Source organism: Gymnodraco acuticeps, unplaced genomic scaffold (assembly GCF_902827175.1).
Source record: "Gymnodraco acuticeps unplaced genomic scaffold, fGymAcu1.1, whole genome shotgun sequence".
NCBI classification, from domain to species: domain Eukaryota; kingdom Metazoa; phylum Chordata; class Actinopteri; order Perciformes; family Bathydraconidae; genus Gymnodraco; species Gymnodraco acuticeps.
In genome coordinates, this window is record NW_022992339.1 from 214439 (window position 1) to 240922 (window position 26484).

The 26484-nt window shown below is 39.9% G+C and overlaps 3 protein-coding genes across 3 annotated transcripts; all 3 read right to left on the reverse strand.

Moving 5' to 3' along the window:
• Positions 1 to 548: 548 nt before the first annotated feature.
• dedd (death effector domain containing) lies at positions 549 to 10227 on the reverse strand. Its single transcript, XM_034208677.1, is given in 6 exon segments — positions 549 to 3799; positions 5451 to 5541; positions 5543 to 5589; positions 5693 to 5797; positions 7386 to 8025; positions 9925 to 10227. Coding segments are annotated over 5 exon segments (1239 nt in total). The 5' UTR covers positions 7951 to 8025; positions 9925 to 10227; the 3' UTR covers positions 549 to 3368.
• A 5303-nt stretch (positions 10228 to 15530) lies between these two features.
• Positions 15531 to 18001, reverse strand: LOC117541482 (THAP domain-containing protein 5-like). The gene is made up of 3 exons (XM_034208652.1): positions 17821 to 18001; positions 17565 to 17678; positions 15531 to 16366 (listed from the first exon to the last, which is right to left on the reverse strand). The coding sequence occupies exons 1-3, from the start codon at positions 17992 to 17994 to the stop codon at positions 16133 to 16135; spliced, it is 522 nt and encodes a 173-aa protein (XP_034064543.1). The 5' UTR covers positions 17995 to 18001; the 3' UTR covers positions 15531 to 16132.
• Positions 18002 to 22866: 4865 nt separating this feature from the next.
• On the reverse strand, positions 22867 to 25605 carry LOC117541508. The gene is made up of 5 exons (XM_034208693.1): positions 25465 to 25605; positions 25294 to 25339; positions 24018 to 24128; positions 23402 to 23675; positions 22867 to 23082 (listed from the first exon to the last, which is right to left on the reverse strand). Exons 2-5 carry the CDS (start codon positions 25308 to 25310, stop codon positions 22867 to 22869), a joined length of 618 nt encoding a protein of 205 aa, XP_034064584.1. The 5' UTR covers positions 25311 to 25339; positions 25465 to 25605.
• Between the last annotated feature and the right edge of the window lie 879 nt (positions 25606 to 26484).

Consider the following 26484-nt stretch of genomic DNA (forward strand, 5'->3'; position numbering starts at 1 on the left):
TTTTGGCTGCAGGTTAGCTGTTAGAGGCTCGTGACAGCAGAGGCTGAAGTGAATAGTCAAAGATAACTATTTTTATATACATAGCAGTCTCTGGTAAATATAAATTACATTTTTGGGTGATTGGGCTCTTTAGTTTAAAAGTGACAGAAAAGTATAAACATACCCTTTGCATTTTAAATGTCCTTTTCTATTTCTGCCTTTGGTTCATTAAGTGTTAATATTACAAGGATGGTAAGAGGTATTGATATAATTTGCTTTGCTTTATTGTATGCTATACCTCTCTGTGAACATCCAAGTGAAATTTGGTGACATTCTGGTCATTATTTCCAGATATACACGGGATAAGGCCAAAAGGCCCCCCTTCAAAACATGGTTGTGCTTTGTTCTACCTCGGGTAGGGGTATCTCGAAAACTAAAGCCCTTTTGGGGGTTTGTTCCTCTATTTATAATCCTGTACATTATATATTGCAAAATGCACACAGTTTTCCACCTAAAGATTTTGGTTGTATGTGTCATGTACAAATAATAATGCCTGGGACTTCAACAAAACCCATCCATTTCATTTATTAACAGACCTATGTGTCTGTTTTCTGAAGAAATGCAAAATTGATTGAAAACTGGAAACCCAATAAAGTTAATTACAAAATATTAGCACTGCGAGTTTCTACAACATTTTGACATAACAGGTTATATGCAATTTTGCGAAGGAGACAGCTGTATTTAACTAACATAACATTCATTCAACAGAACACACCAACCTATATAATAGATACTAACTTGCAACCTCGACATAACAAATAAATAAATGTAGACCGACTATGTAATAGAGGGCAGTCAAACATGACTTGTGTTTTAATATGAACCCACGGATTGTATGATAGCAGAGATAAGAAAGAGCATTTTTAGCAGGAAGAATATATTTGGCATGACGACGACTATTTGGCTATGTGCACGGAGTAAAAGAAAGATGAATGGAAAATGTCAAATGTAAGCATTTGAGACTGGCATTGCAATTGACAATTGTGACTTAAATGACATTTAAGCCTGTAATCAAATTCTGTTATAAATTCTAAATGATGTATTCACAAATCAGCATTATGCACAGTCTTTTATATCTTATGATTCATATTAATCACGTCCAAACAAGTTACTTTTTGCATTAAGTAATAACCTGTCCTGGTTCGACAGCAATGACATTACAACATTTCCAATTTGGAGAATCTTAAATTGCATGACTCAAGATTGACATACTGTACTTCACTGTGTCCTCTATGCTGCTCCTCCAGTCAGGGTGGAGGTCAGCTGATGCACAGACTATGATGCAGGAGAATGGTAAATCCATCCCATCATAGAGACATTGTTATTAGTTCACTGACACTCTGGCGATTATGTTTTTGGAGACTTTAAGGGAAAGTTGAACTTCAACACAGAACAGGGAATTCAACCTACTGCTGCAATAAGGGAGGTGTGCACCTGCGATGAAACAAAAAGCCTAGAGTACCAATCTTTTTGTAATCCACAAAGTATAACAGAAATATGAACCTGACATTTTCATACCACTGTCAGGCCAAATAAACAGTGAACAAGCTGTTGATAAAACAGGACTCTACTAGATGTGTGCACTCTGGGCTGGAACCATGACAAGAAGCTTTAAAGCTGGGCTTCCACAGCTTGCTGATAAAGCTAGTGACTCGCCAGTATCTCAATGTATAGGATGAATTTGTCAGCGGACCTAAAGGGTGTTCTCCAATAAAGTGGCCACTCAGTGTATTTGACCACTCTATAATATTTTAGTTGTCTCTCACAGGCACCCATTATACCTGATGTCTTAAACCATGGATACCAAAATGAAATTCAATTATATTCCAACGTTGCTTGCCTTGCTGCATTTCAGAAAATGCTGTAGTCATTTTTGTTCCACTACAAGCGCATGATCAGCACCTGCACTCAAAATTGTAGAAGTGTATGCTCCATTCCCGTTTCAAAGCCTTAAGTATCCAGTTTGCTTTGGGAAGCATTGTGGATGGAGGAGGATACGCAGAAACATCTTCTTCCTCCATCAAGCCCAGCAATTGGGCGAGGAAGTAAAAGCACCTGCTTGTACTGCTTTTTCAGCATGTGATTGACAGTTGTTTTAAATATTTTTAAATTCATTGTTATATGAGTAAACATGTGGAGACGGCAGGTAGGTGTGGTTCGGGCTGTCAATGAAACGTGCAAATCCCAAAATATGTCAAACACAGTGAATGACTACATTTTTCATTGAATATGATTCAGAACAGTTAAAGGTGGGGTAGGTAAGTTTGAGAAACCGTCTCGAGGTACACTCGTTGTTGTATTCCATGGAATGCTCTTAACATCCCGATAGCAATGAATATCTGAAGTGCTTTGACAAAACATCCATACAAAAATGTCATCTCTGGAAGCTGTAGCGCTGTAAAAAGCACGACCAATCATTTTAGCCGGCCCGGCTAAAGTAACTGGATGGCCTACCTGCCTGTCAGCCTTCCATCGGGGCACAAACTGATCTCGTGCCCTCATTGGTCATGTGCACGTTCGTGTGTGTTGGAGGAGGGGCTCTGAGGAAGTGGCAGATTTTTTCCAGTTGTGTATTTTCAAATTCTAGCGCACTCGAGCTGGTTTCTCCAAAATGACCGACCCCACCTTTAAAATGTTCCACAAAGTTTAAATATCGGTGTTAACTAAACAATTAAAATGTCACATTAGGTCAGAATCACAGCCCCTGGTAACAAGTCACGTTGTTAATGAAATAATCTGAAAGACACAAGGATGTAGACAGTGAGACCAACTGGGAGCCAAGGCTCTTAAGGGTTTATCTTTTCACACCAGGAAACCGTGTTAAATCTTAAGGAAAGTAAAGGAAAATCTAAATGTAAGTCATACATCTGTGCCTTTCTATAACAAACAGAACACTCTTCCCTTGGGGTTAATCCAACCAATCTGTTATGTACCGGACATGGCTGGACAGCAGATCGACCAGTTTGACCCTAAGGTACAAATCCCACTGAGAGTCATTTACATCATAAACACGAGCTTTTCCAACAGGTTGTCAAGAGTGTAATCAGGTAACAAATGCACTTCAATGAGCTAAGGTTCAAGAAACAAAATTAGTTAAATTCAATGCACACATGTATGAGTATTCTCCTCAAATAAAATGAAAAGCTTAACATTCAAAATAATATCCACCTGTATGCACCTACTTCTGCTAACAAAGTTCTAAATCACCTTGCATGCTACGCTCAGGAGGGCCAAGTTGATATCCTAAGACCTAAGCTCTCAAGGAATTGAATGGGAAGCTAGAAGTCCTTTCGTTTATTTTCAGGCACCTCAAACGACACAAACACATCTCACGCAGTTCCCTGTGGGGGGTCCACAGATACAGAATATTTGCTAGCTCCACCTGGGCTAACTCCACTTGTCACCAAATTACGAAGTAGTTTGCGCCGACCAGCCTGGTAGTCTTCTTCATCAACATTGACCAATAGTTTTATAGCTTCGTGGCCAACAGCCTGTTTTAAGGAATCTGTGATGAAGACCCCTTTAAGGGCCTCAAGCAATGATCCGTTGATGTAGTCCCTCCAGAAGGCATCCAAATAGGTGAGCTCAGAGAACTTGATGTCACAGATGATGGAACCCAAGTCTCGGGATTTGAGGATAGTGTTTGCCTGGTTGAAACGCTCAAATTGGCGCTCCACTGCCTCTTGCTTGTTAGAGAAGACGTTGCCCTGAAGTGCAGACTCATGCTGGCAATATTCAGCACGAACCCGGAGGCGGATATCTGAAGGAGGAGAGCACAACGTAAAGTCAATAAGATCATCAAACAAATCTCCTAGTGATACTCTACAAGGCTCTATGTGGACAATGCTCATTTGCCACAAATATTTGTGCGTAAGCACGGAAACATGAGCAATCTCTCCAAACATCTGGTCAAAAGGCATCACATTTAGACGGAGAAATGCAGTTTTCGTTTACCTTTACTCGTAGCTCTGTCGCCCCAATTACGTGTAAAGTGGGAGAAGTACTCAGATCTTGTACTTGAGTAAAAGTAGAAGTACCAGAGTGTGGTTCTACTAAAAGTAGTCACTGTGCAGATTGGTCCATTTCAGAATAATATATATGATATGTTTTATAATGATTGATCATGAAAGTGTTCTCAAAGCTGGTAAAGGTGCAGCTAGTTTGAATGACTTTGTATACTGCAGGGTAGCTGGTGGATTTACTCCAGGTGGAACTAAAGTCTGATTTAACACTTGATTAGATTTACCATCATTCATCCACATCTGTAAAGTAACTAAAGTATTAAATACATGTAGTGGAGTAAAAGTACCATATTGGGGGAGCTGTGGTGGTCGGTTCAGATTTTTACAACACACCGGTTTAAATCATGGTCCCCCATTTCCCTCTCTGTCACTGGGGAACAGAGCTTCCTGGAGATCGCTCTCCTCACAGGTTAACTAGTGACCTGGCAACATGGATGGAGGTGAAGCGACTACAGGGTGCGTCTGCTGGATTAATATTGTCTACTTATTTGTCGGGTAAACCATCACTTCCTCAAATTCAATAGTAGCAAACACCCAGACGGGCTACTAGCTGATCACCAACTCCAACTTCCAGTGATTGATTTGAATGGTGTTTACACAAAATATTAGAGTGCATCTTTTTGTTGGACGGGCATTGTATATTTCAGGTCTTGTGTGTAGATACAAGGCTAGGCTACTGCCTGACTCACTGCTGCTGTTTTCCTCCGATTATGAAAAAAGGAACACACGTTCCATGGCGTCGATATGAAGGCCACCTGCAGAGTTTGCGTTGTGGGGCTCGTCCTTTAAATGCTCAGAAAGATCCCACACTTTGGATTTCCTGCCCGACAGAATGACCTTAATGACCAGGCACAGCTCTGTATGAAGTCTGAGGGGTTTTCCGGCTGACGTTGTTTTTCTTTCTTCGACTAATAGACTGATGAAAAACGAATAACGTTCAGTCGACTAATTGGGGGCAGCCCTAAGTTTAATATACACACACAGGTTACTCAGAGTAGCCAGGTCACACTGTTAATCATATAATGCGTTTACATGCACTGTAGTAACATGGTCTACTTCGTGTAATTCTAAGTTACACTCGGACTGGTTGTAATTATTATAAATTACAAGGATGCATCGCTGCATTACAATCCCTCCAGGAAATATCAAATGTCTCTAATCCCTAACCATGATTCCTGTAACCCGGTTCTCTTTTAAAAAGAAAACATATATATATATATATATATAATACAGTATACTGAAAATAACAATTGTTACCTACTTATTTAAAGGCATGTAAAAGGGTTGGTAACTGTTGCTTTAAAGCAAGCAATGTCACTAGACAGGTCTTATTTTGATGTATTTGTCAACATATTCATGAGGCTTTCTCTGTGTTGTGTTTCGCTTTACCACATGTTTGCTTCTCTCTGCAGTCAGCTGAAGAATGACTTCTCCTCCGTTTGCGGTTTGGTGCAGGAGGAGCTGGCTTTGTTTGGGGGGGGGCCAACGTGGGGTCCTGACGGGGAACAGCAAATGACTGGTTGTGGACCTAGAAAACGATATCTCAGTTACTTGGATGCACACACAGACACACACGTACACACACGTACACACACGCGTGCGTACACACACACACACACACGTACACACACCTGTTCTTCTGTGAGGCGCAGTGTCCTTGCCCTGCACCACTCCTCTGGGTGAAATGTAGCGCACTGATGTCTCTTCCAGGTACTTGTCCACAGGGTCCGGGCACACTGATGAAAGCAGATGATTTGAAATTGCAGGACTTATCATCACACAAAAAGCAGAGACATTTTGGCCCAAAAACTACATTTTAGTGGTGCCATGACGACATAAGTAGTCACTTCAGACAAGTACAAACCAACATGTTTGTTAAGTTATTTATAGTCAAATGTTACGCACAAGACAGTAAGATTATTCAACTTTTTGAAACCAATAACAATAAGGTGCCATATCCTCCATAATTACTAGGGATGGGAATTTGAAAGCAAATGTATATTAGAATATTCAAACCCCCAAAAAACGGTTAACCGAAATGTACATATCCTATATAAAAAAAACATTCTAAAACTTTTTTTCCAAAAACATTTTTGCAATAATTTTTGGAAAAAAATAAATACATGTTCAAATAAGTGTAGAAACAAGTCAAATGAGTCAAATGTATTGAACTGGTGATCACAGTTTGACAGCTATAGGTCTACAGCTTTCATGTGTGGAGGCGATTCACAATCAGGCCAGCTGTAGAGAAGACCCTCTCAGCTGGAACGGAGGTTGCGGGTATAGCAAGGTATAGCATTCACACCGCACTCACTAACCTGGTCGAAATATTTCCACACATTACTCCTTTTTGACGCCATGTCTGTGTAGGACTCTTCTTGGAGTGTAAATAATTACCGGACTATGACTGGTAAAATATGTTGAATACCGGCAAAACTAAATCTCTCCTGTCAAAATGTCTATGTACTTTGCCGCCACACACGGTTGCCAAGCAGCGCTTTTTGTTGTTTAGGCTGGCCACTCATGTGTCGTGAGTGTTGACAGGGGGCGGGGGAGCACGCTCATGAACTGTTAGCGCCGGAACCTCGCAACGGCTGCGGGGCGCATTTGCGCCTAAGATGAGGTTTGAGTCTGCGTGATCTGCGTGTAGGGAGGGGCAGCAGCCATATCATTAGCTAGAACTAGATAGATCTGATGGATTTGGACATAAACGTGAGTGAAGTATAACCGGACGAGAGAGAGAGAGAGAGATCAGCACCTGCAGCTCTGCCCGCTGTGAGGACCGGTGAGGGGGCAAAACACACCTTTAGACCTAACACACTTAGCTATGGCGCTGTCGTATACATTGAATTATTCAATTTGATAATATGTAATCAACTTAGGAATCCCTCCCAAAAAAAATTTATAAAAAAATTAACTCATATTCGAACACCTGAATAATTTAGAATATTCGATTAATCGTTCCCATCCCTAATAATTACTACTTGTTCTTTTTTCTGATTGCTTTCCAGCATCTACACTGCAAGCCTTGTTGGCAAAGCAGAATCGCAAGACCTCACATGTCCCTGTGGACAAGTATGAAAAACCCTCACAAAATATGTGGCCTACAGACTACAAACATGAACATGGAATACAGTTTACTAAGGTAACTTAGGCAAAGGCTAAATACAAGCAACAAACACTAGAGCACACTTTCAAAAGGAAAGGAGAAATGTACAATTGTTTCTCCCAATCCTGTATTTTGGAGTTTAAAATACACCTTCATTTCCACTGATATGTATTTGAAGTCTTGTATGATCATAGTATTTACATTGCATTACTCACCAGACTGCCGTTTCCGGAGTGTGACGTACGGCAATAGGTCATGGCGTGTGATGATCCTTAGAAGCTGTAGAACATGTCGAAAGTTGGTTTCATCACAGCGACCCTGGCGTTCAAGGGCCAGCAGGAAATCCTTTCCACTCCTGATGCCACCTCGCTCATACTCATCAATCACGTCAACAAAAAGGAATGACAGTACCCTGACATCACGATGGGTAAGCTGTGCTCCAACTATGTCAAACATGCGGTGGAGTGAGTAGAGCCCATGGGAGTTGTCCACTGCTTCCTCAGGCCATGGCTCCAAGCTTCCATCTCTTCTGGAGAAGCTGGACTTGGTGCAGGAGGCCGAAACGTTTCTGCTGGCTCCCTCCCCGCTGGCTGCTGCAACACCAGAGCAGCCCGCCCTGCCGCACAGGGCTCTGTGATCCAGAGGCCTGGCAGTGGCACTGCTCTGACTTGAGTCCAGCGGATTGCCCTGAATGTGATGCCGGGCCTGCTGAGCAGAGGAGTTGTGAGCAAGCTGGGGAGGAATGGCAGCACTGGGAACCTGTTGCTGCTGTGATGTCATCTCAGGGCCCAACGATGATACGGGATGTTGGAATCCCAACAGCCCCTGCTGTCTTTGAACGCTCCAGTGGACGAGCTGTACAGAGAGGGGGGAGTTCAGAGAACTGTTACCATGGGTGGACGTCATCATTTATCAATAACAGTATACAGCTGCAAAAACATACCTGGTTTCCCAAGGCTCTATTAGGTGCATTCAGCATTTATGATTATTCTTTCATGAAATAAAGATTCAGATAAATGGAACACAATCTCAACATAATGCAGAGATGGGCAACTTGTTCATGAAGGACACAATTGTTAAGTCCAGGATTGGTAACAGGGTCCTGGTATTGTGCAGCAGGCTTTCCTTGCAAACTGAACTTCACACTGACTAAATCTAGGTTCTAACAATACTCATTCCTCTGAGGTTATTTTCTAAATGAAAGACTTAAAGGGCCCATGTCATGCTTTTCCGGTTATTACCCGTCCCCTTGTGTGTTATGAAGGTTTTTCTGCATGGAAACACAGAAAGACCTGTCTGTGCTGCCCCAGAACGCCTCGTTGGACATTTCTCTTTTTCCATTGTTTGCTTCCTGGGTTCTGTGACGTGTGAACACCCAAATCAACAACAAATGACCGGATTGGCCCAAATGGACCAATCCGCGGAGCACCTCACACACCAGGACCCCTTGGCTAACTAACAGGGAGTCCCATTGACTTGCATAGAGCTCCCTGAACGCTGGTAATAGACGAGTTGGGATGGCGGAGAAATGCTCTCCGCAGACTCATTCTCACAGCGTTATAAACCTTTTTCTTACTCAATATCAAGCCACACTTATTGTTTTTACTTCGGCTGTGAGTGTTTGTGTGCTCAGGATGAGTTTCGCTTGTTCTAGCTGTATCGCCGACCCGGAAACCTGTCCGCTCCTCGCAGCAGCTCGCAGCAACGAGCCTCGCAACGTCCCGACCAATCAGAGCACACTGGGCTCACAGGGAGGGGGGGGCAGGAGCTCCAACAAGCCATTTAGGACAGAGAGTGAATACACATACTTTACAGAGATGCTGTATGAGAAACCAATGTGAGTTTGGAACATTGCACGATTTAAATCTATTCTAGTAGACCTCAACAATGGAAATATGATCAGTAGAAATGGCCATGACATGGGACCTTTAATTGTTTAATTCATCTCTTTTAACCCTAAAAGTGTTTCTATCCGTGATATTTTTTTTGAAGGTAAGAATTACATCTGTTGCAGAGACCTGGTGCAGCCTAGCTCACTCCCACAATGCCATGGTGTGTAGGTAAACTCAAAAGAGCCATCATTTAATTATTATTATATTTACTTATTTTGTATGTACTATTCATAATAGTCAAAACGTCTTCAGGGAGAAGGGCTGTCACGTCCCTGTCATATAAACTGCACGACTTCTGTTTTTGACTTTATGACCGTTTGGTTGAGGGGACACTGAAGGAACAATTAACACAAACAAAAGTAAAATGAATGATAATGGCTGTTTTGACTAAAATGTTCAGCTAAAGCAAATTTAGCGAGTTAAACGTTTAGTCGTGTTCAACGCTTCTGCCAATGAAAAAACTCCTTATATTATTGATATTGTTAGACCAAACAACACACTTGTCAGCAGGACAAATAATAAGCTAGAAACGAGCTGCGCGCAGAGCGGAAGTTAGCAATCAAGCTAACGATATTTTTTTTGTAATGGTTAACAAATGAAAGACGTCAACTACGTGTGGTCGCTAAAAAAACGCACGGGGAACTGCTGCTGGTCCGTGTTATGCTTTTGCGACTAACGGTAAATAACTCAAGACTTTAGCCCCTGAGTGTGGCTCTGGGTTTGTTTTGACTGCTCATGGCTAGCCTTAGTTCACGTTGGCCGCCAGCGTGCAGCACTGCCAAGACTAACTTGTGTAAAGCTGTGTGTAAAGTTAAGTTAAAACAGAAAACAAAAACATTATTCAACGACAAATGTCCATTACCTCCTGTTTTGTGGATACTGTTGACGAGCCCGACAATCTCACAGTTCGTTTGGTAGCGAAGGCGAAGTTAGCATCCCAGTGTTCATAGCAGAGCTTCAGAACACGGTTCCGTTTCACCGTTTTGATAAACTACACGATAAATGCTCGATATATGTGTCCAGTCTGTTTCTGGGGGCTTATTTTAGGCCGGACATAAAAGTTTGTTGATTGTTTTTGGTCCTCAGACCGATATAGTGGAAAAACAAGCAGACTTGTTCTTCAGCTAAAATGAAAGAACTTCCAGTTCACAGCGCCCTTCTTCTTCTTTTGTTTTTATGGCGGCGACTAAACGGGATGGCCGCCACCTACTGTACCGGAGTGTGTACAGACAAGACTGTTGAAGTTAAACATGTATTGTTCAAATATTTAACATTTAAAGCCGTTTCAATCTGAAAATGTTTTTCCCCAATCTCTATCAATCATTTTTAGTAGAGGAACACCCCTAAAAAGGGCTTTAGTTTTCAAGATACCCCTACCTGAGGTAGAACAAAGCACAAACATGTTTTGAAGGGGGGCCTTTTGTTCTTATCCCATATATATCTGGAAATACTGATCAAAATGTCACAACATTTGAATTAGATGTTCAAAGAGAGGTAGGCCTATAGCATTCAATAAAGACAATGATATCGATATCTCTTAGCATCTTTGTAATATTAACACTTAATGAATCATAGGCGGAAATGCAAAAGGTATGTTTATATTTTTCTGTTATTTTTTAACTAAAGAGCTCAATCACAGAAAAATGTAAGTTATATTTACCAGAGACTGCTATGCTCTCATAAAAATAGTTATCTTTGACTATTCATTTCAGGCTCTGCTGTCACCAGCCTCTAACAGCTAACCTGCAGCCGCCAGAATGGGGCCCTATGGGTACCTGTGTGAAGGGAAGGACACAAAGCATAGATGAAGAGATCCAGAAATATTATATAACTACATTTATTATATATAAGAATGATATTTATTATTTTCGTTATTATGATTATGTCAAACTTTGTCATTCTTAACCCTTGTGCCCTCCTCGGGCATTTTTGTAAATGTTTGTGTGTTACAGCTTTTGGCATGGATTTTTGTAAGAAGTCTTCTTTTGAGTCAAATTTTTGAAATCCAATGTCGTTTACTCTTACATGTTTTGTATACTAAATGTAAAGACCACGCTCTTGAATAAAGATATGGAATAACCCCCATACAGGATGTCCTCTGTCAATCTCTCTTGGCCCACAACATCCTCCACACTACCATCAACGTTTGCAAAAAGTTGTAGAAATACATTACTCTCATTTGACAGAGATAACACAGAAATTCGCTAGTGAAAAACTAGTATAATACAGAAAATATATTTCATAAAAAAGTTCAAGGTAAAAATGTGATAATGCACACACAGCCTAGATTAAATTGGACTCAATTTCTATAGGTTAACCAACCATGTAGTGGTCCGGCACCTCTGACTGGTAGCGAGCTTCTCTCCCAAACATGAGAAAATAGGGAGAATATTTTGTGGTCATCGTTTTTTTTGCCAAAGACCAAACATTATTGCATCAAGGTGCTCATCCCAAGTCTCTGGCCTCTGTCCGACCAATTAGCTGAGTGTTCTGAAAAAAAACGATCAGATGAGATTGAAGTATAATTCTGACATGTAGCCACAGAGGTTTCTATAACATTCTATTTCTTACGGTGGCCCTGAAATGCAAGACACCACAGCATTTCAGAAAACGCTACAGCATTTCACAAAACGCCACAGCATTTCAGAAAACGCCACAGCATTTCAGAAAATACAACAGCATTTCAGAAAACACCATAGCATTTCAGAAAACACCATTTCAGAAAACACCACAGCATTTCAGAAAACACCACAGCATTTCACATTGGACGGAAAGGGTATTACTTTAGAGAGAACACTTCTTGTTTGTGATTGGACAGAGCCAGCCAGTGAAGCACTGCTGTGATTGGTTGTTTTTGCTGCCAGTCAAGAAATGACGCTTCGTGATTGGTCAATACCCGACAGCGAACTATGTCCCAACACATCAGCTGTTAGCACACACTCAGAGCTCCTCATATCTGTTCAGAAACTGGACACAAGTTAAACATGTACAAACCTCAGACTGTCTGTGTCATGGTGAATACAGTCGCTGCTTTATTTATGTCTGTATGACGTTGTTGTGAGTGTGGACGGAGCAGCAATAGGTTAGTTTAGCCTGATGGATCCGATTCCATTCAGAAAAAACACGCATTTTAAAAGCTTTTCACCTGCCGTCTTGTTTGCAGACTTGTTAAAGCGTTAATTCATGGGTTTTACTAACCGTTATCAGTATGTAGTTGCTTCGACATCACTTTGAAACGTGTATTACAATTAAATTACGGTCAAATATGTTCATTTTGTTGTAGTTGGTATCTCCCATAGGATTTACATGGAGATACGCCCCGCCCCCTCTCCAGCGCCTCTTGTTTGAATGACAGGAGCAAACACAGCTGACAGCCGCGGTGAAACTGAGCGATTAGAGCGATGCGAATATTGGGTAGTCTACCATAGTATTTTCATGGAGATAAGCCCCTTAAAAATGATGAATGAATAAAGCATTAATTCTGTGTTTACTCCTGTCATTCAAACAAGACGCTGGAGAGGGCGTTTTCTGAAATGCTGTGGTGTTTTGTGAAATGCTGTGGTGTCTTGCACTTCAGGGCCACCGTACCCATGGATGCACAATAACAACGGACCATATCGCCTTACTGCCAGCCCACGGAGCTGTAATAATGGATATATTGCACATGTTTGCTGTAATTCATAATTTGTAAAATATTATACTACATGGGCTTTATGATCGTTTGGTTTGGATTTATGTTATATTAAATAAAGTTAATATTACCGACGTAGATTAACGTTCCTGTAGCTTCTTATTGCACTTGCAATTGTTTTAGTTACTTGTGGGCTACTTAACATGAATAATCACAGTTACTATCCTTTTACTCCATCACATTTCAAAAATAAATAGGCTATTGTTATTTTAACTCCACCACAGTAATCCATCATCAGCTTTACTTTTTAGATAAAGTTTTAACTCACAATTGATCATAACAGGCTTCAACATATACATTTGTATATATTACCAAGTGGTTTCATGTACAACCCACACAAGTATCATGCTAAATGAAGCTCTGTTGCTTGGATATCACTAGATCCTGATGTCAGCGTAATATAAAAGTACATAACGATTGATGTGTAATTTAGCATAATTTACTAGCTAGCCGCTAGCTGCTAACTGCCGCCTCGTTAATATAAATCCAGTACCATGCTGTCATGAACGCGCGGTGCTGTTACGTGTACGCAAATTCACGTGCTTAATGTGAACGAGCCTTTTGGGCGGCGTGGTTAAAGTTGCGCATGCTCTATGAGTGCACATACGGGTACTTCTCAGGCATGCCGGGTAATCTGTGACGTTTCGCTCTCTCAAAGGTTGGGCCATTTTGTCATCATGCGCCATTGAGCAACTCTCATAGGAATTAATGAGGCCCCGCCTCCCACGCTGTATCCAGTTCTTATTATACATCCATGGCGCTGACGAGCCGTGGGGCCGCCATCTTGGACCGGTCACCCGCTCCACTCAGTGTAATCTGTCTGGCAGGCGCAATGAAGTGTCAGTGCATTTAATCAATCATAACTCGCTGAATACAAAACTGATTTTCACAGGGGGGGGGTTTCTGCAAACGTCATATATGTAGGCATGATACCGGACACATGATTCGGTGTATTTTAATATTCATAGTAGGCTTAACAGCAATAGAATATTCTGGTATTTGATAGCCTATATGTTATGTATGATAGGTATTTTGCAAAAGACACACAATATATAATATAGGCTAATATATACACACACACAAACATATAAAAAAACACTAATGGTCTATATGATAGAGAAGCAGATTGTGTAGGCCTACTACTCAGCTATTTTAATAAGTTGAAAAATGAAGAAACAATAATACATTATACATAGACAGAAGTTATATATCAGTAAAAATGAATATCTATATCTATGTCAGAAAAAATGAAAATCTACATCTATATCTATATAAAAAATGTAAATGAAGAACATGACACCACCCCGCCCCAAACCATATTTACACAAAGTTGCTCATGAAAGTGTAAATGCGCTAAAAGCCCTGAAAGAGGACTGTTTTGCAAAGCTTATTTCTCGTGCTCCCTTTCTGCAGGTCAAGAGAGGTGAGTTTGGCAATGTGGTGTAGTCTTATTTTCAGAAACACAGACACAACTAATGACAACAAGTTGGAATAATGGTTGTCGATGCCAAACTGCGTCTCCTCAATGTGTTCCCCAAGCTGAAAAACATCCTCCGTTCCAATCTCCTCCCGCACGATGTAGGTGACTGTCGACACCTTTGGAGCTTGCCTTGTTGAAGCTTGGCGAATCACCCTCTCTGCAGCTCTCAGCACCTTCACTGTGCCTTGTGATGTAGACCAGCGCATTTTCCACCAGACCACCAAACCGAGTGGGAAGATAGCTGTGGTCACACACAACAGCCGAAATGTTGGCGAATGGAGATGGGTGCTCTTCAGCAGTTTCAGCAGAGGACATCTCTACCGCAGACAGGGACACAGTGTGATCTTGGGCTGCCACATTGCCTGTCTCACTATGAAACACCACATCGAACCATCAGACGGCAGAAGATGGCCTGGAACTGGCGTGCAGATGGATTGTTATTCCAGCCACCTTGTATGGAAAACAGGCACACAATACATACATTACTCATCATAAGTCATTTTCAGAATGTATTGCAATTAAAAGAACATCAACGCTACCTGACGCTCTGATGGAATTAAATAGGAGCTCCAAGTGATCCTGGCTGAACCTGTAGGTGAGGACATACCGCTGAACTTGGAGCAGTTCAGGAATCATCAGCATCAACGTGTCGATGTTAATGACAAATCCGATGACTGACAAGTACCTGCAAAAGAAAAACATTTTATTACTCTGATCATGGCAAAACATATACAGTATACTTGTAGGACACTTAGCTAACTAGGAACAATGTAATTGCAGAACTGGGATAACTTGAGAACAAGAACACATGCAAGAACACATGCAATACATACCATTTTGACACCTACATGTGCTTGATGTTGTGTAATACGTACCATTAGAAGCATCTGGGACCTCAAAAACACTGAATACAAGATCATTCAAATAGAAACAAAACTGCAGATTGAAAAACATTGAAACAAGAGAAAATCATTTCAACATACATACCCTCCTTCTGACACCTGCAAAACTTGATGTTGTGGAATACATACTATTTAGAAGCATCTGGGACCTCAAAAACAATGAATACAAGATCATTCCAACAAACAAAACTGAACACAGAAAAACATTGAAATAAAAGAGCATCATGTAAGCAGACCAAACTAAAGGAAAACACATTGTAACAGTAGCATCATATGAACCTGATGTAGAGAACAGAGCATCTTATGAACTCGATGCATAACGGAACAGAGTATCGTTGAACTCATGTCGTGAACTTTTCTGCATGAATAACAAGCACTATTTGATTAGACCTCTTAGATCGGTGAAGTGGTGTTCCATCTTTTGTCCCCAAAGTGAGCAAGTACTCCCTGGCTCTTGACAAAAATGCTTTCCTCTCTATCCAATTCAAAGCACCCAAGGGAGATTTGAATCCTTTGGCACGAGGATTGCGTCCATTCATCGTGTCAAACAGCCTGTCAATAATCTATAAAGAAATATCGGCATCTAAATCACTATCATTACAGTGTTTCATTAGGTATCAGATAGTTGTAATCAATACTCATCTATTCAAGATATAAAGAGAACAGAGTACTTATTTCTAAGCTGTATGTTCAACATGCAAACTTAGTATTTGCTTGACTTCCTTCTCTCCATAGGCCTGCTTTGTGCTACAGCACATTTCACACAGAGCTTTACCACTCTAAAATGTGTGAAGGTATGTGTAAGGTTATATACACACTTTTGTATTTATGAATATGCAATATCACGGTTCATGAAAATATTTGCATGTTGAACTTAGAGAATTATCAACAAATTGTTCCTGATGCTCAAATCACATTTTGATCAATTATTTAAAAACAAACACGTACTTGGTTCTATAATCACTAACTGTTTACCTCAATGAATTCTGCCGTTGCCTCAGTCTTTAAACTGAGAGTACCTAAGATCCCTCATTGTGCGGAGAGCAACTGACACGGAGCGACTCAGTGTTTGTGCAGCCAGGGACACCCTCCTCTTGTGGTTCTCAAAGTAGACATGTTTGTCTGTGATTTGATTGGCAGCATGCAGTCCGTCTTTTTTTTGCACCTCATTGAGATGATTGATGAACCTCCACTTGATCTGTCCGGTGGTCGTTGCAATTGGACTGTTTGCCTGCAGAGAAACATTCAGTCACTGCTCAAACAAGTACAAACAGCAACATGTTGATCATCACGTCCAGCCATAACTGTGCAAATGAACAGACAACAATATTTAGATACAACTTTTAGCAGCAGAGACATAACTTGTACAAATAGGTCTACAACAATCATCATTTACCTGCAACATATTACGTGCCAACTTCAGCATGTGGCATGCCAACCCAGTCTCACGACATTTCGTGTTCACCAACACGATTTTTAATCTATTGATTCGTGTTCACCAACACGATTTGCCCCTTTTTTTTCGTGTTGCACAGCACGATTTTAAAAGCAATGTATTTCTACTGCCTGCAGCACGTCTTTTTCTCCGGTCGGGTCGTGGAAGATCGAAAGCTGTGTGGTTCATAAAAACATGTTCTTACTCAATATCAAGCCACAATTATTGCTTTTATTTGAAATCGTATAATTTTGGACTTTTGTTGCCGTCTGTGAGGAAAATAAATGGGGCTCAGAGCCTCAGGATACTGAAATCTGTATTTTTAAATATTTTTTTCCTTCTAATTCGTTATTCTTTTCAAAATAACACACTGTTATTTACTCACCAATAACACACAATTATCCTTGCTTTTATTTATTGGTTTAATTCCATAATATCGGGCTTTTTTGGCGTACGTCAGGAACTGAATTTCAAAATAAAAATAACCGGAAACAGACGTAGGCATTTCGAGCGATTACCCAAGATCCTCAGCTATGGTTTTAAGCTCGCTTATTGGATGTTTTAGCCGCAATGCATGCTGGGATTTGGTGTTTATATGATATGAAATCCGGAAAACATTTTAAAAGATCACTTTGACACAACTAGAGTATGGCCCACATTCTTTCTTATAGTCATCACCTGTCAAAGCCACTGCCAGCATCATGTGTGTGTGTGTGTGTGTGTGTGTGTGTGTGTGTGTGTGTGTGTGTGTGTGTGCGTGTGTGTGTGTGTGTGTGTGTGTGTGTGTGTGTGTGTGTGTGTGTGTGTGTGTGTGTGTGTGTGTGTGTGTGTGTGTGTGTTGTGTGAGTGTGCCAGGAATGCATGTTCAACATGTCTTCAATTGTGTGTGTATGGGTTTATTTGTGAGTGTGTTTAATATGAGTGGCAGCAAACAAGAGAGATTTTACTTTGTCTAGGACCATTATGATATGATGTTGAAAATAGAAATACTTACATCATTAGGCTGAGGTTGTGAGTGTGAGGTTGAAGCTTCTGGGTCGTCCTGAGGGGCCACAGACAGGCTCTCTTCAGCTTTTCTGGAAGTAGACGTAGTCCTGCCCTTTTCCGGCTAAAATGAAGAAGCATAATACTTGAAAAGAATATATACATATCACACGCACACACAGGGATAGGTATTTCACCCTGCCCTGTTATTGATAATAGAGTATTTACATTTATGAATGCTAATAGCCTTATGATGATACACCTACTCTTTGGAGGTGAACCGGGAAGCTGAAGATGGAGGGAATAACACCATCTCTGAGTCGGACAATCTGTCCTGTCCTGTCAAACTCGTCCTGCTTAAAATGCTCACTGCAAATCACGGATGACTCGCTTGCAGTGAACCCTTCCCTCCTCAAAGCAACTTCCCACTTCTTCCTCATATCTTTGTCTTTGGCAAACCTTCAAAAATAAAAACGGGAGATTTGAGAGTCAACACAACATATTTTTAAGAAGTAGGTCAAGCTTATTTTCTTCATTCTTCTTCCTAGATAGATTAGATTAGATTTTACTTTATTCATCCACAACTGGGGAAATGCACTTGTTACAGCAGCATATGATTTATAAAGTCTCAGTTGGCCATAAACATAATGTTTGCTGGCTACGATTTCGCTGGCGGACATCAATACAGTACAATAATATTCTATTTACAAAATACAACCAATAATAATGTTGAATCTTACTTGTGAAAAGTAATCCCCCGACCCCTGTTCGCAATCGTCCGCCGATTTGCACAGCAATACGCGTCGCACAGTGCTCTGGCATCTTGAAACCTCTGCTGTCTATGGGTAGAATGTCTGTACAATATGGGTAGGATGACCGGTCCAAGATGGCGGCCGTATTTCTTGCGCCCCAGCAGCCAATGCGGCGTCTTTACACAACTGTAAAGGAAAGTAAAACTATACTTACCTTCAAAACCTCTCTCAAAGAGCACCTTCGGGGGAGAGCATTGCAAAACTGGCCCCGGTAATGGTACAAATCTCAACCTGTCGTACAATGGACAGCTTCCCCCCCCATCTATGTATATACTCGCATTTTAGACTCTGTTACTAACTGTATATCTGTAGACTTGGTATGTCTTAAATGTCCAGTTAGGATGTATTAGAACGAAATCTAAAATGAAAATTGTAAATAAGCAATCTGTATGTAAAAAACCACCTGTATGTAAATTGTAAATAAGCCATCTGTATGTCAAATACGTCTTATATGTCTTAAATGATATGATGAATTGGAAATGGGGGACCCTGATGTAAACAAGACGAAAGTCTTTCTCTGGTCTGCATCCCCTTAACAATTGTATGTTTTGAGCTGTACTGTACTGTACCCAATATACAAGCTGTTAATAAACTTTTCAATCAATCAATCAATCAGTCTACTCTTTATATGTCTATGATTGGGACGCTACTCAAGATGGCGCAGACAAATCAACTTCCGGTGAGACCGAGACCGAGGAGCGAGGAAATGAAAAATAAGAGAAGTGAAACGCAGCCAAAGAGAGAGGGACTAAAGGGCGACAGTATGTCATCCAGTTTTTCAAGAGAAAAGGTGGGTGTGGTCCATGAGTGGTGGAAATTAGTCTGTTAGCTAAGCGTAGTCCATTGTAAATAATAATTGTAATGTTTTGCTGACATTAAAGGTAGGGAAAGTTTGAGAAACCGACTCGAGATACACTTTTTGTTATATTCCATGGAATGCTCTTAACATCCCGATAGCAATGAATATATAAAGTGCTTTGACTAAAAATCCATAAAAAAATGTCATCTGTGGAAGCTGTAAAAAGCACGACCAATCATCTGAGCCGGCCCAGCTAAAATAACTGGATGGCCTACCTGCCTGTCAGCCTTCCATCTGTGTTGGAGGAGGGGCTCTGTAAGGAAGTGGCAGATTTGTTCCTGTTGTGTATTTTCAAATTGAAACATTTCTAAATTACCTACCCCACCTTTAAGTACTGTTAATATCTTCACAGAAAATGTAGAGGTTTTTCATTTTTTTTCCTCTTTTAGCTGACATTTAATAAATGCAGGTACATTTTTAGCAGCTATTCATACTACATCAGTTGTCCCTCCCCCTGGTGCCAGGACCAACAGATCCATCTTTAGGCTCCGCAGCCCTGACCCCCCATAAGGCTTTGCAGTCTTGCCATGCTGTCCATTGAAAGCCAGTTGGCTAGAAAGCTGGACTTCAAGGACTTGATCAGTGACTTTGCCTGTAAGAAGGCTAGGCGCTGGGCTCTTGGTGAGTAAGGCTGAGCCAGGGCTCGTAATAACTGTTAAAGGGCAAGGCTATGGTAACGATATTGGATCCACAGAAGATGCATGATGAGAAAAAGACTGAGAACAGGTAATAGGCTCTGATTTAGCACCACCATCAGGCCTTTTCATTTCCATTTCCGTTTTGTTGTCCGTTTACACTTTAATGCCCGCTTATTTTGTAGTTGGTATGTATATTTAATTTAAAAAATCTGCTGCTTATGTTATTGTTTTTGTTATAAATGATAATATTGGTGTTAATGTTCATTTTATTTTAATTTAAGAGGTCATGTATATTTAAATTAGATTTATTTAGATTTATGAATGTTCCATTCAAAAATGTTATTAAAAAGGCATGTACTCCATAAAAGATGACTATTGAGGTCTATTGTCAGGAATGTTAGTCTTATATCAAATAGTGAATTCTAGTGCAGTAGAATGTTGCCCGTCTGCACAGTGTTATATTTTCACAGCTCAGTGTCAGTAAATATTGTGCAGTTAGTATTGCACTACAAGATAGATGCAAGCCTGTACAGGTAGAGTTATTTAAAGCATAAATGAGTCGGTTGGGTTGTGGAGGTGTGGTTACAGCAATTGTGCTTGGTTGGTGGCCCAATGTGATATCTTTTCATGGGGCCCAAAATCCCTGGCGGCGCCCCTGGATATGCGTTTATAGAGAATACAAGTAATCTTTGCATAACTTTATTTCACTGACTTCCGGTTTGTACTGTGTCGGCAAATCCAGTGTCCAGCTTGTCGCTGTGTGACAACGTCATGTTTGTTGCATACCTGCAAGATTTACCTGTGACAAATGTCAGCGATGTGAACAGAACTGTCGCCCTACTTTCACCTGCACCCAGCAGCAAGCGGGAGAACGATATATCATACAGTTCACACAGTAATGGAACCGTTGTTAAGCATTATTTTGTCCAACTAGTCTCTACATTATGAATTTGATGTTTGTCTAAACTGCTAAGAAGCTGACAGCTGAGTTAGAACAGAAAGACATGCAGGCCATAATCACAATCAAGAATAAAATAAATTATCTTGGAATAGTGTAAAATAAATTGAAATGGACTCACTCAATTTTAGCATTTTAGTTTGCTCACTTCTTCACATGATTTCATCATTTAAAGTATCACATCAGCTGGACATTCATTGAACAATCTCATCTCTGATCATCCATCTCTGTTTAAACTAACTCATCATTGTCATCAACATCTGTATACGGGGGTGGGTCGCAGTGGCGCCTCCAGAAATTGTTCATAGGGGTGGCCAAATGGGGCCACTGAAAATCTTGGGGTGGCCCACCAAAACCAAGCATTTAATTGTTGTAAAAGTATAGACTAGATGAAAACAATGGCAAAGAGAATCACCTACTGATATACTTTGGTTTCTTATTTTACATTTTCTGATACTATTCATCTGAAGTGAATATAATACGGATAGTTAACATTTGACTTCAAACAACATTTAAAAGCACCTTGTTTTGTGTTATGTATACATGTGTTGGTGATTTATTGTTTTACATGCTAGTTGTTCTTTCCTTTTTAAAAGACAAATAAAGCTTAATTTAAATAAGTTCCTTTATTGCAAGGCACAAAATGTTCAGCATTCTCAACACATACAATACACAACAGCAACACAACATGTTCTTCAGTTATATTATGTCTCTAGGTTATAAATAGTTTTAGACTGAACAAAGCTGTTTGTGTCACACTGGGATCAAAGATGATTGACATGACTTTATTAAATCAAGTTTTAAAACATGACTATTTTATTTCAACAGGACCCAAAAACACAAGGGGTATAAAATGGTAAATACATACTGTGATTGAACACAAACACCATCTATTATTGACCTTTATAGCAAATTCAAAACATTATAAATGATACAAAACACCACCTTTTAGTATTAGACAGAAAATAGGTGACGAGACATATTTATATGTTTTTAGATGAGGCCACTGTGGTGAGAGTAATACATATAGCTTGTATTCCATTTGTTTTGAAAATGTATATTTATACTTTATAAACAAACTGGTTACCCTTTTTTGAAATTAGCATACAGAACATTATGAAAACAAACTTGACTAATGGTCGGCTCATAACCTCAGAACACAGAAGAGGAAAAACTGCATAGATTCTCGTTTCATTTTGAAGGAGCTGCAGACCTAAAGTGTGAAGAAGACTTTAATGATTATAAAGGTCACAATCACATTAATACAACTGTACTTAGGTTTTAGTTTCACTTTTACAACACAGAGTTCCACATGCACTTTCTAGCATCTCCTCACTAGCCCTATGCTGCTGCTCCCCTGCCAGCTCTGTCTCTTACTCATCTTCTTCTTAAAATAAGAAGAGATGTCTGTTGACTTTCTCTTCATTTTCTGCAAATTGACATTACACACAGCAGTGATTAATAGTAGCCTACGCATTACGCCAGCCCAGCATACCGACATCAGCTAACGTTAGCTTAGCAAGCTAAACTAACGCTAACTAGGATAGCCGCCAAAGTGTGTTTACAGTACACACTGACTCAGTTTGTTTTGTATTTTTCTGGAGAAGGGTTTGCCTCTCTATTCAATACACTGTGTGAGATACAGGGTTACAGTTGGTACACCTACCGTGTTTTATAAATAAAGGACATTTGGAAAAAGACTGTGTCCATTATCATTTTTACACTTTAACAATGCCCAATCCCTTGAACAGTAAAGCATTACACTCCGAATAGTTCTTTTACAATGTTTTTATTTTGTACAGAGTGTAAAATGAATGTAATTCTGTTGCTCTGAAACGGTTTTTGATCCTGACTGAAAATGCATCTTAAAAAAACTTCCATTAATTTCTCTTCCAATTATAAGTCAAAAGAAAAATGTCTAATCATGCAATTGAGATTAACTTAATCAAGCATAAGCTATGTAAATATAAAATGATTCACTTTCCATCATTGCCAAATAACTGAAATCATGACACAAATCATACTTTAGTTGTTAAATGTAACAACTATCGGTGCTCAATTAAGTTCTTAATGTATTGGACAGTATTGAGATATATGTCCACTCCGAAACATTCAGATTCTTCCAATGGATCAATGTTGTCTTGCAGTTGCATCATTTCAAGGTCTGAGAGAGGGAAGTTCAGCGTAGGGACATTGACCCCGGTATGATGCTCATTTGTGTATCCACTCTCTTCCGATTGAATCTCTGGTATGAGTAAACCCTAAAAAAGACAAAGTGCGTGTACAAATATTAAAGCAAGCACTGTGCCATTACTACTTCTTATTACAAAATATGTGATCAGGTGAAATAAAGGGGATATGCAATTGTTCTATAATAATAAAAAATGGAGTGATTGTGGAATAATGTTAAGGTAATAGTGTAATATTATAGAAAAGTGTTCTTGCTTGCTCCCAGCAGAGGCTTTTTTAATCCAAGAAGGGGAGTTAGATTATGAATCAGATAACTTATTATACTGTTTGGGTTTTTATTGATTGATAATAAACAAGAGATAGTGATGGTTTTGAAAATTCATAATTTACCTCAGGCTCTGGATCTGCAACAGGATTCAGGTGCTGGCCCACCTGCCACAACTGATTGGGTGTCAGATGTTGCTCTGTCCTGGTGGGATGGTTGGCCCAGGCCTCACTGAACACATCCAGGTTGGCTTGGATGCGTGGCAAGAAAACGTAGTGGCAGCAGAAGATGTGCAGGACATTACTGATGTCAAGCAGGTGTTGTTCCTCAAGAGAGTGCAGGGTGTTGTAAAAGACACCCGTAACACTCATGAACACATCACGCCAGAGGCGTTCAATTCTGTGAGAAGAAAACACAAAGAAATGTTAAACTTAAAAGACAATTCAAACTGTTCACTATGAACAATTTAAAGTTTCCTAGTCATTGAATCAATGGCAATGTCTCAAACTGAAAATTGCATTTATTTAAAAAAATCAACTGACTTGACAGGAGAGTACAAACATAACATTAAGTGAGTTTTCAAAGTTTTAAAATGTCTGCTTGGCTGGTAAATTTCTGTGAAAATGGTCATTTTCTTCTTTGTGAAGGAATGGTCTCAACATGTGCTTATGAAGGTTTGTTAAAGGGAATATTAAGAAGAAGAAATATGCTCATAAGCTTACAAAATTAGGTTTAACTCACCGTTGATTGTGTACGCTTTTCCCTGCAATGAAGCTGTTACTGTCAGTTCCACGAACTGAGAACATTAATTGTGCTACTCCCACATTTTCTCCACCATGATCTCCTCTCACTCTGGAAAATAAATCAAATAATTATGCATAGTTAAAATGTACGTATTTGAAGGTCCAAAAAACGAGGGGTACAATTCCATAATGATCTACATCCATAATGTGATCACAAATGGCTCTCTCTGGACATACATATTTGAGATATCTGGACAGGTCCTTAACTGTAACCCTTAAGAGTTCTCTTTCACTTTATTAAACCTCGAGTTATCTTCCACACCTGAATGAGGGATGGTTCACATCAGCTTGTGAATAGATTATATTTTCATATTTCTGTACAGTACATGAATCTCAGCTGAGGGATAGAAAAATCTGACATGTCGCTTATATATTGTCATATGTGAGGGGCTCACATAGAATTAACAATTGATATGGCTGTGTCCGACAGCACTTTTGTGGCCTAGAAAAGTACCGTTTATAATGGCAATTGTTTTAACTTATATGTTCAGATTGCCTTTTTGAACTAACAGTAAAGCACGACAATATTTGCAATGAATGAGTCCCATCAAAAGTAAAGTGGTCGTCACTGATGCAGCCATTGGAGAGGAACATCTAAATTTGATGGAAAGGTCCGCAATTACACTAATGATTACATATGAAATGATGTGAATACCTCAGAGGAAACCCGTGCTCGTTCACAGCTTCATTGAAGAAACACAAGTGGGTGTCAGCCCGGTTGTTGTCTGCTATCTTCAAGTACATCATCTACACATACAAGTACACATAAAACAACATATTAGTACCTTGATGAATCAGTTTAACTTGAAGCATCTGTCAAATGACAATGTGCAGCATTAAGAGAACAACACACAACAGAATTATTCAATGTATAACAGAATATCATGATAGCTCAGGCAAGCTTCTTGACATGTATTGTGCAGTTACTAGTATAAGTGTTTTCATTATTTCACAAGTTCTTCAAAGTATTTATTTTGAAATTAAGTAAATGCATATTGTTTGATCTGAATCACTTAAAATATAAGGTGACTTTAGAAGTCCATATCGTCTGTTTGGTAAGAGGCGATATGTAATTAACTATAGGTTAGATTGTGTACCTAAAGATCACCACCTGTTGGTACAGAAAATAAACTGAAGCTTAGAAAACTAAAACCATCACATGATGTTCGGCAACATTTTTCAGTTGTTGGTTCTTGACAATAGAATAGTCTTACCTTCCTTGAATAGCCATCTATTCCCCCAAAGATAACAAAGTTGTACCTGTCAATGATAGACAATGATATGATTACATACACAAGAAAGACATTAAAAATAACTAGACATGTCAACTAGACATTAAAAATAATAAAATGAACAGATTACATACAGACAGCATGCAGACAAACCTGATGAGCTTGTGGTTGGTGTCAATGTGCACCATGTACTTAGGGTAAGGAACTGTGTATGTTCTCCTCACCACACATCCCATCCGGGTCATCCTGGCGAGCACACCAACACTGTCCCCTCGATACATGGATGCATAAACCCGTTCCCATTGCACTCTGTGTCCCTTCGCAAGTAGAGCACCTCGGACTACACTGTAGCCAGCATCTGGCATTGCACTTTTTATTGTGGTGATCAATGAATCCAATTCGTCATCAGTGCAGCCACTATATGAAGCAGATATAGAAATGTCATTTTCAGTCATCCGCCTAAATAGCGTTGCTCTAGACACACCCAGGAGTCTGGCGATGCAACTCGATGGCAGTCCCAGTTCAACCAGATGTGTCAGAGCCTCTACTGACACATTCAATCGTGGACGCCCACGTCCACAACATTTTTGCAACTCCAGGGTCACAAATATCTGTTGATTATCTCTCTCTTGCTGGATAAGGCTATTCAGGTCTGCAAGTGCAGACTGTATATTATTCCCTAAATCAACAATGTCACCCAGTGCACTCAATATAACAAAAGCCTGACGGCACGCAAACTGTAGCCCTTCGAGATCAACAGGTGTCCTATCCAAGATGTATGTCAGTCGATCTTGAAGTCTCTGAAGGATTTCACGCTTTACTGATTCCTGGGGGGGAAAGAATAGAAAAGATAGATAAAATATGACCAACAGTGCTCAACGTTCGACCGTTTGTTTACCAACACTGGTTAATCGTATTTAACGTCAGCTCTTAATGTTCAATTCCACCCCATCATTAAACACAATGGAATATATTTTGAATAATAATTTGAGCAGCAAACTTTGGATTAATTCTGTCTAACAGAATGAAATAAGTTAAATAAATGTTTGGCTAATGTTAGAGCATGTAAGGTTATAATCCTAGGTAGTCTATTAGCATATGTTAACTGTGTTGGTTATTCTCGCGTCCAGGAAAGAGAAGCTTAAAAAGGAGACTAAATGGAGTCTCTGAGAT

Coding starts and splice junctions, on each gene's coding strand:
- LOC117541482 (XM_034208652.1), bottom strand. CDS start 17,994: ATGAGGAAGAAGTGGGAAGTTGCTTTGAGGAGGGAAGGGTTCACTGCA. Junction 17,679..17,820: donor TCCCGGTTCACCTCCAAAGA/GTAGGTGTATCA, acceptor TCTTCATTTTAG/CCGGAAAAGGGCAGGACTAC. Junction 16,367..17,564: donor CACAACCTCAGCCTAATGAT/GTAAGTATTTCT, acceptor GTTTCTCTGCAG/GCAAACAGTCCAATTGCAAC.
- LOC117541508 (XM_034208693.1), bottom strand. Junction 23,676..24,017: donor AAAAGCGTACACAATCAACG/GTGAGTTAAACC, acceptor TTCTTCTCACAG/AATTGAACGCCTCTGGCGTG. Junction 23,083..23,401: donor TTGCAGATCCAGAGCCTGAG/GTAAATTATGAA, acceptor TGTCTTTTTTAG/GGTTTACTCATACCAGAGAT.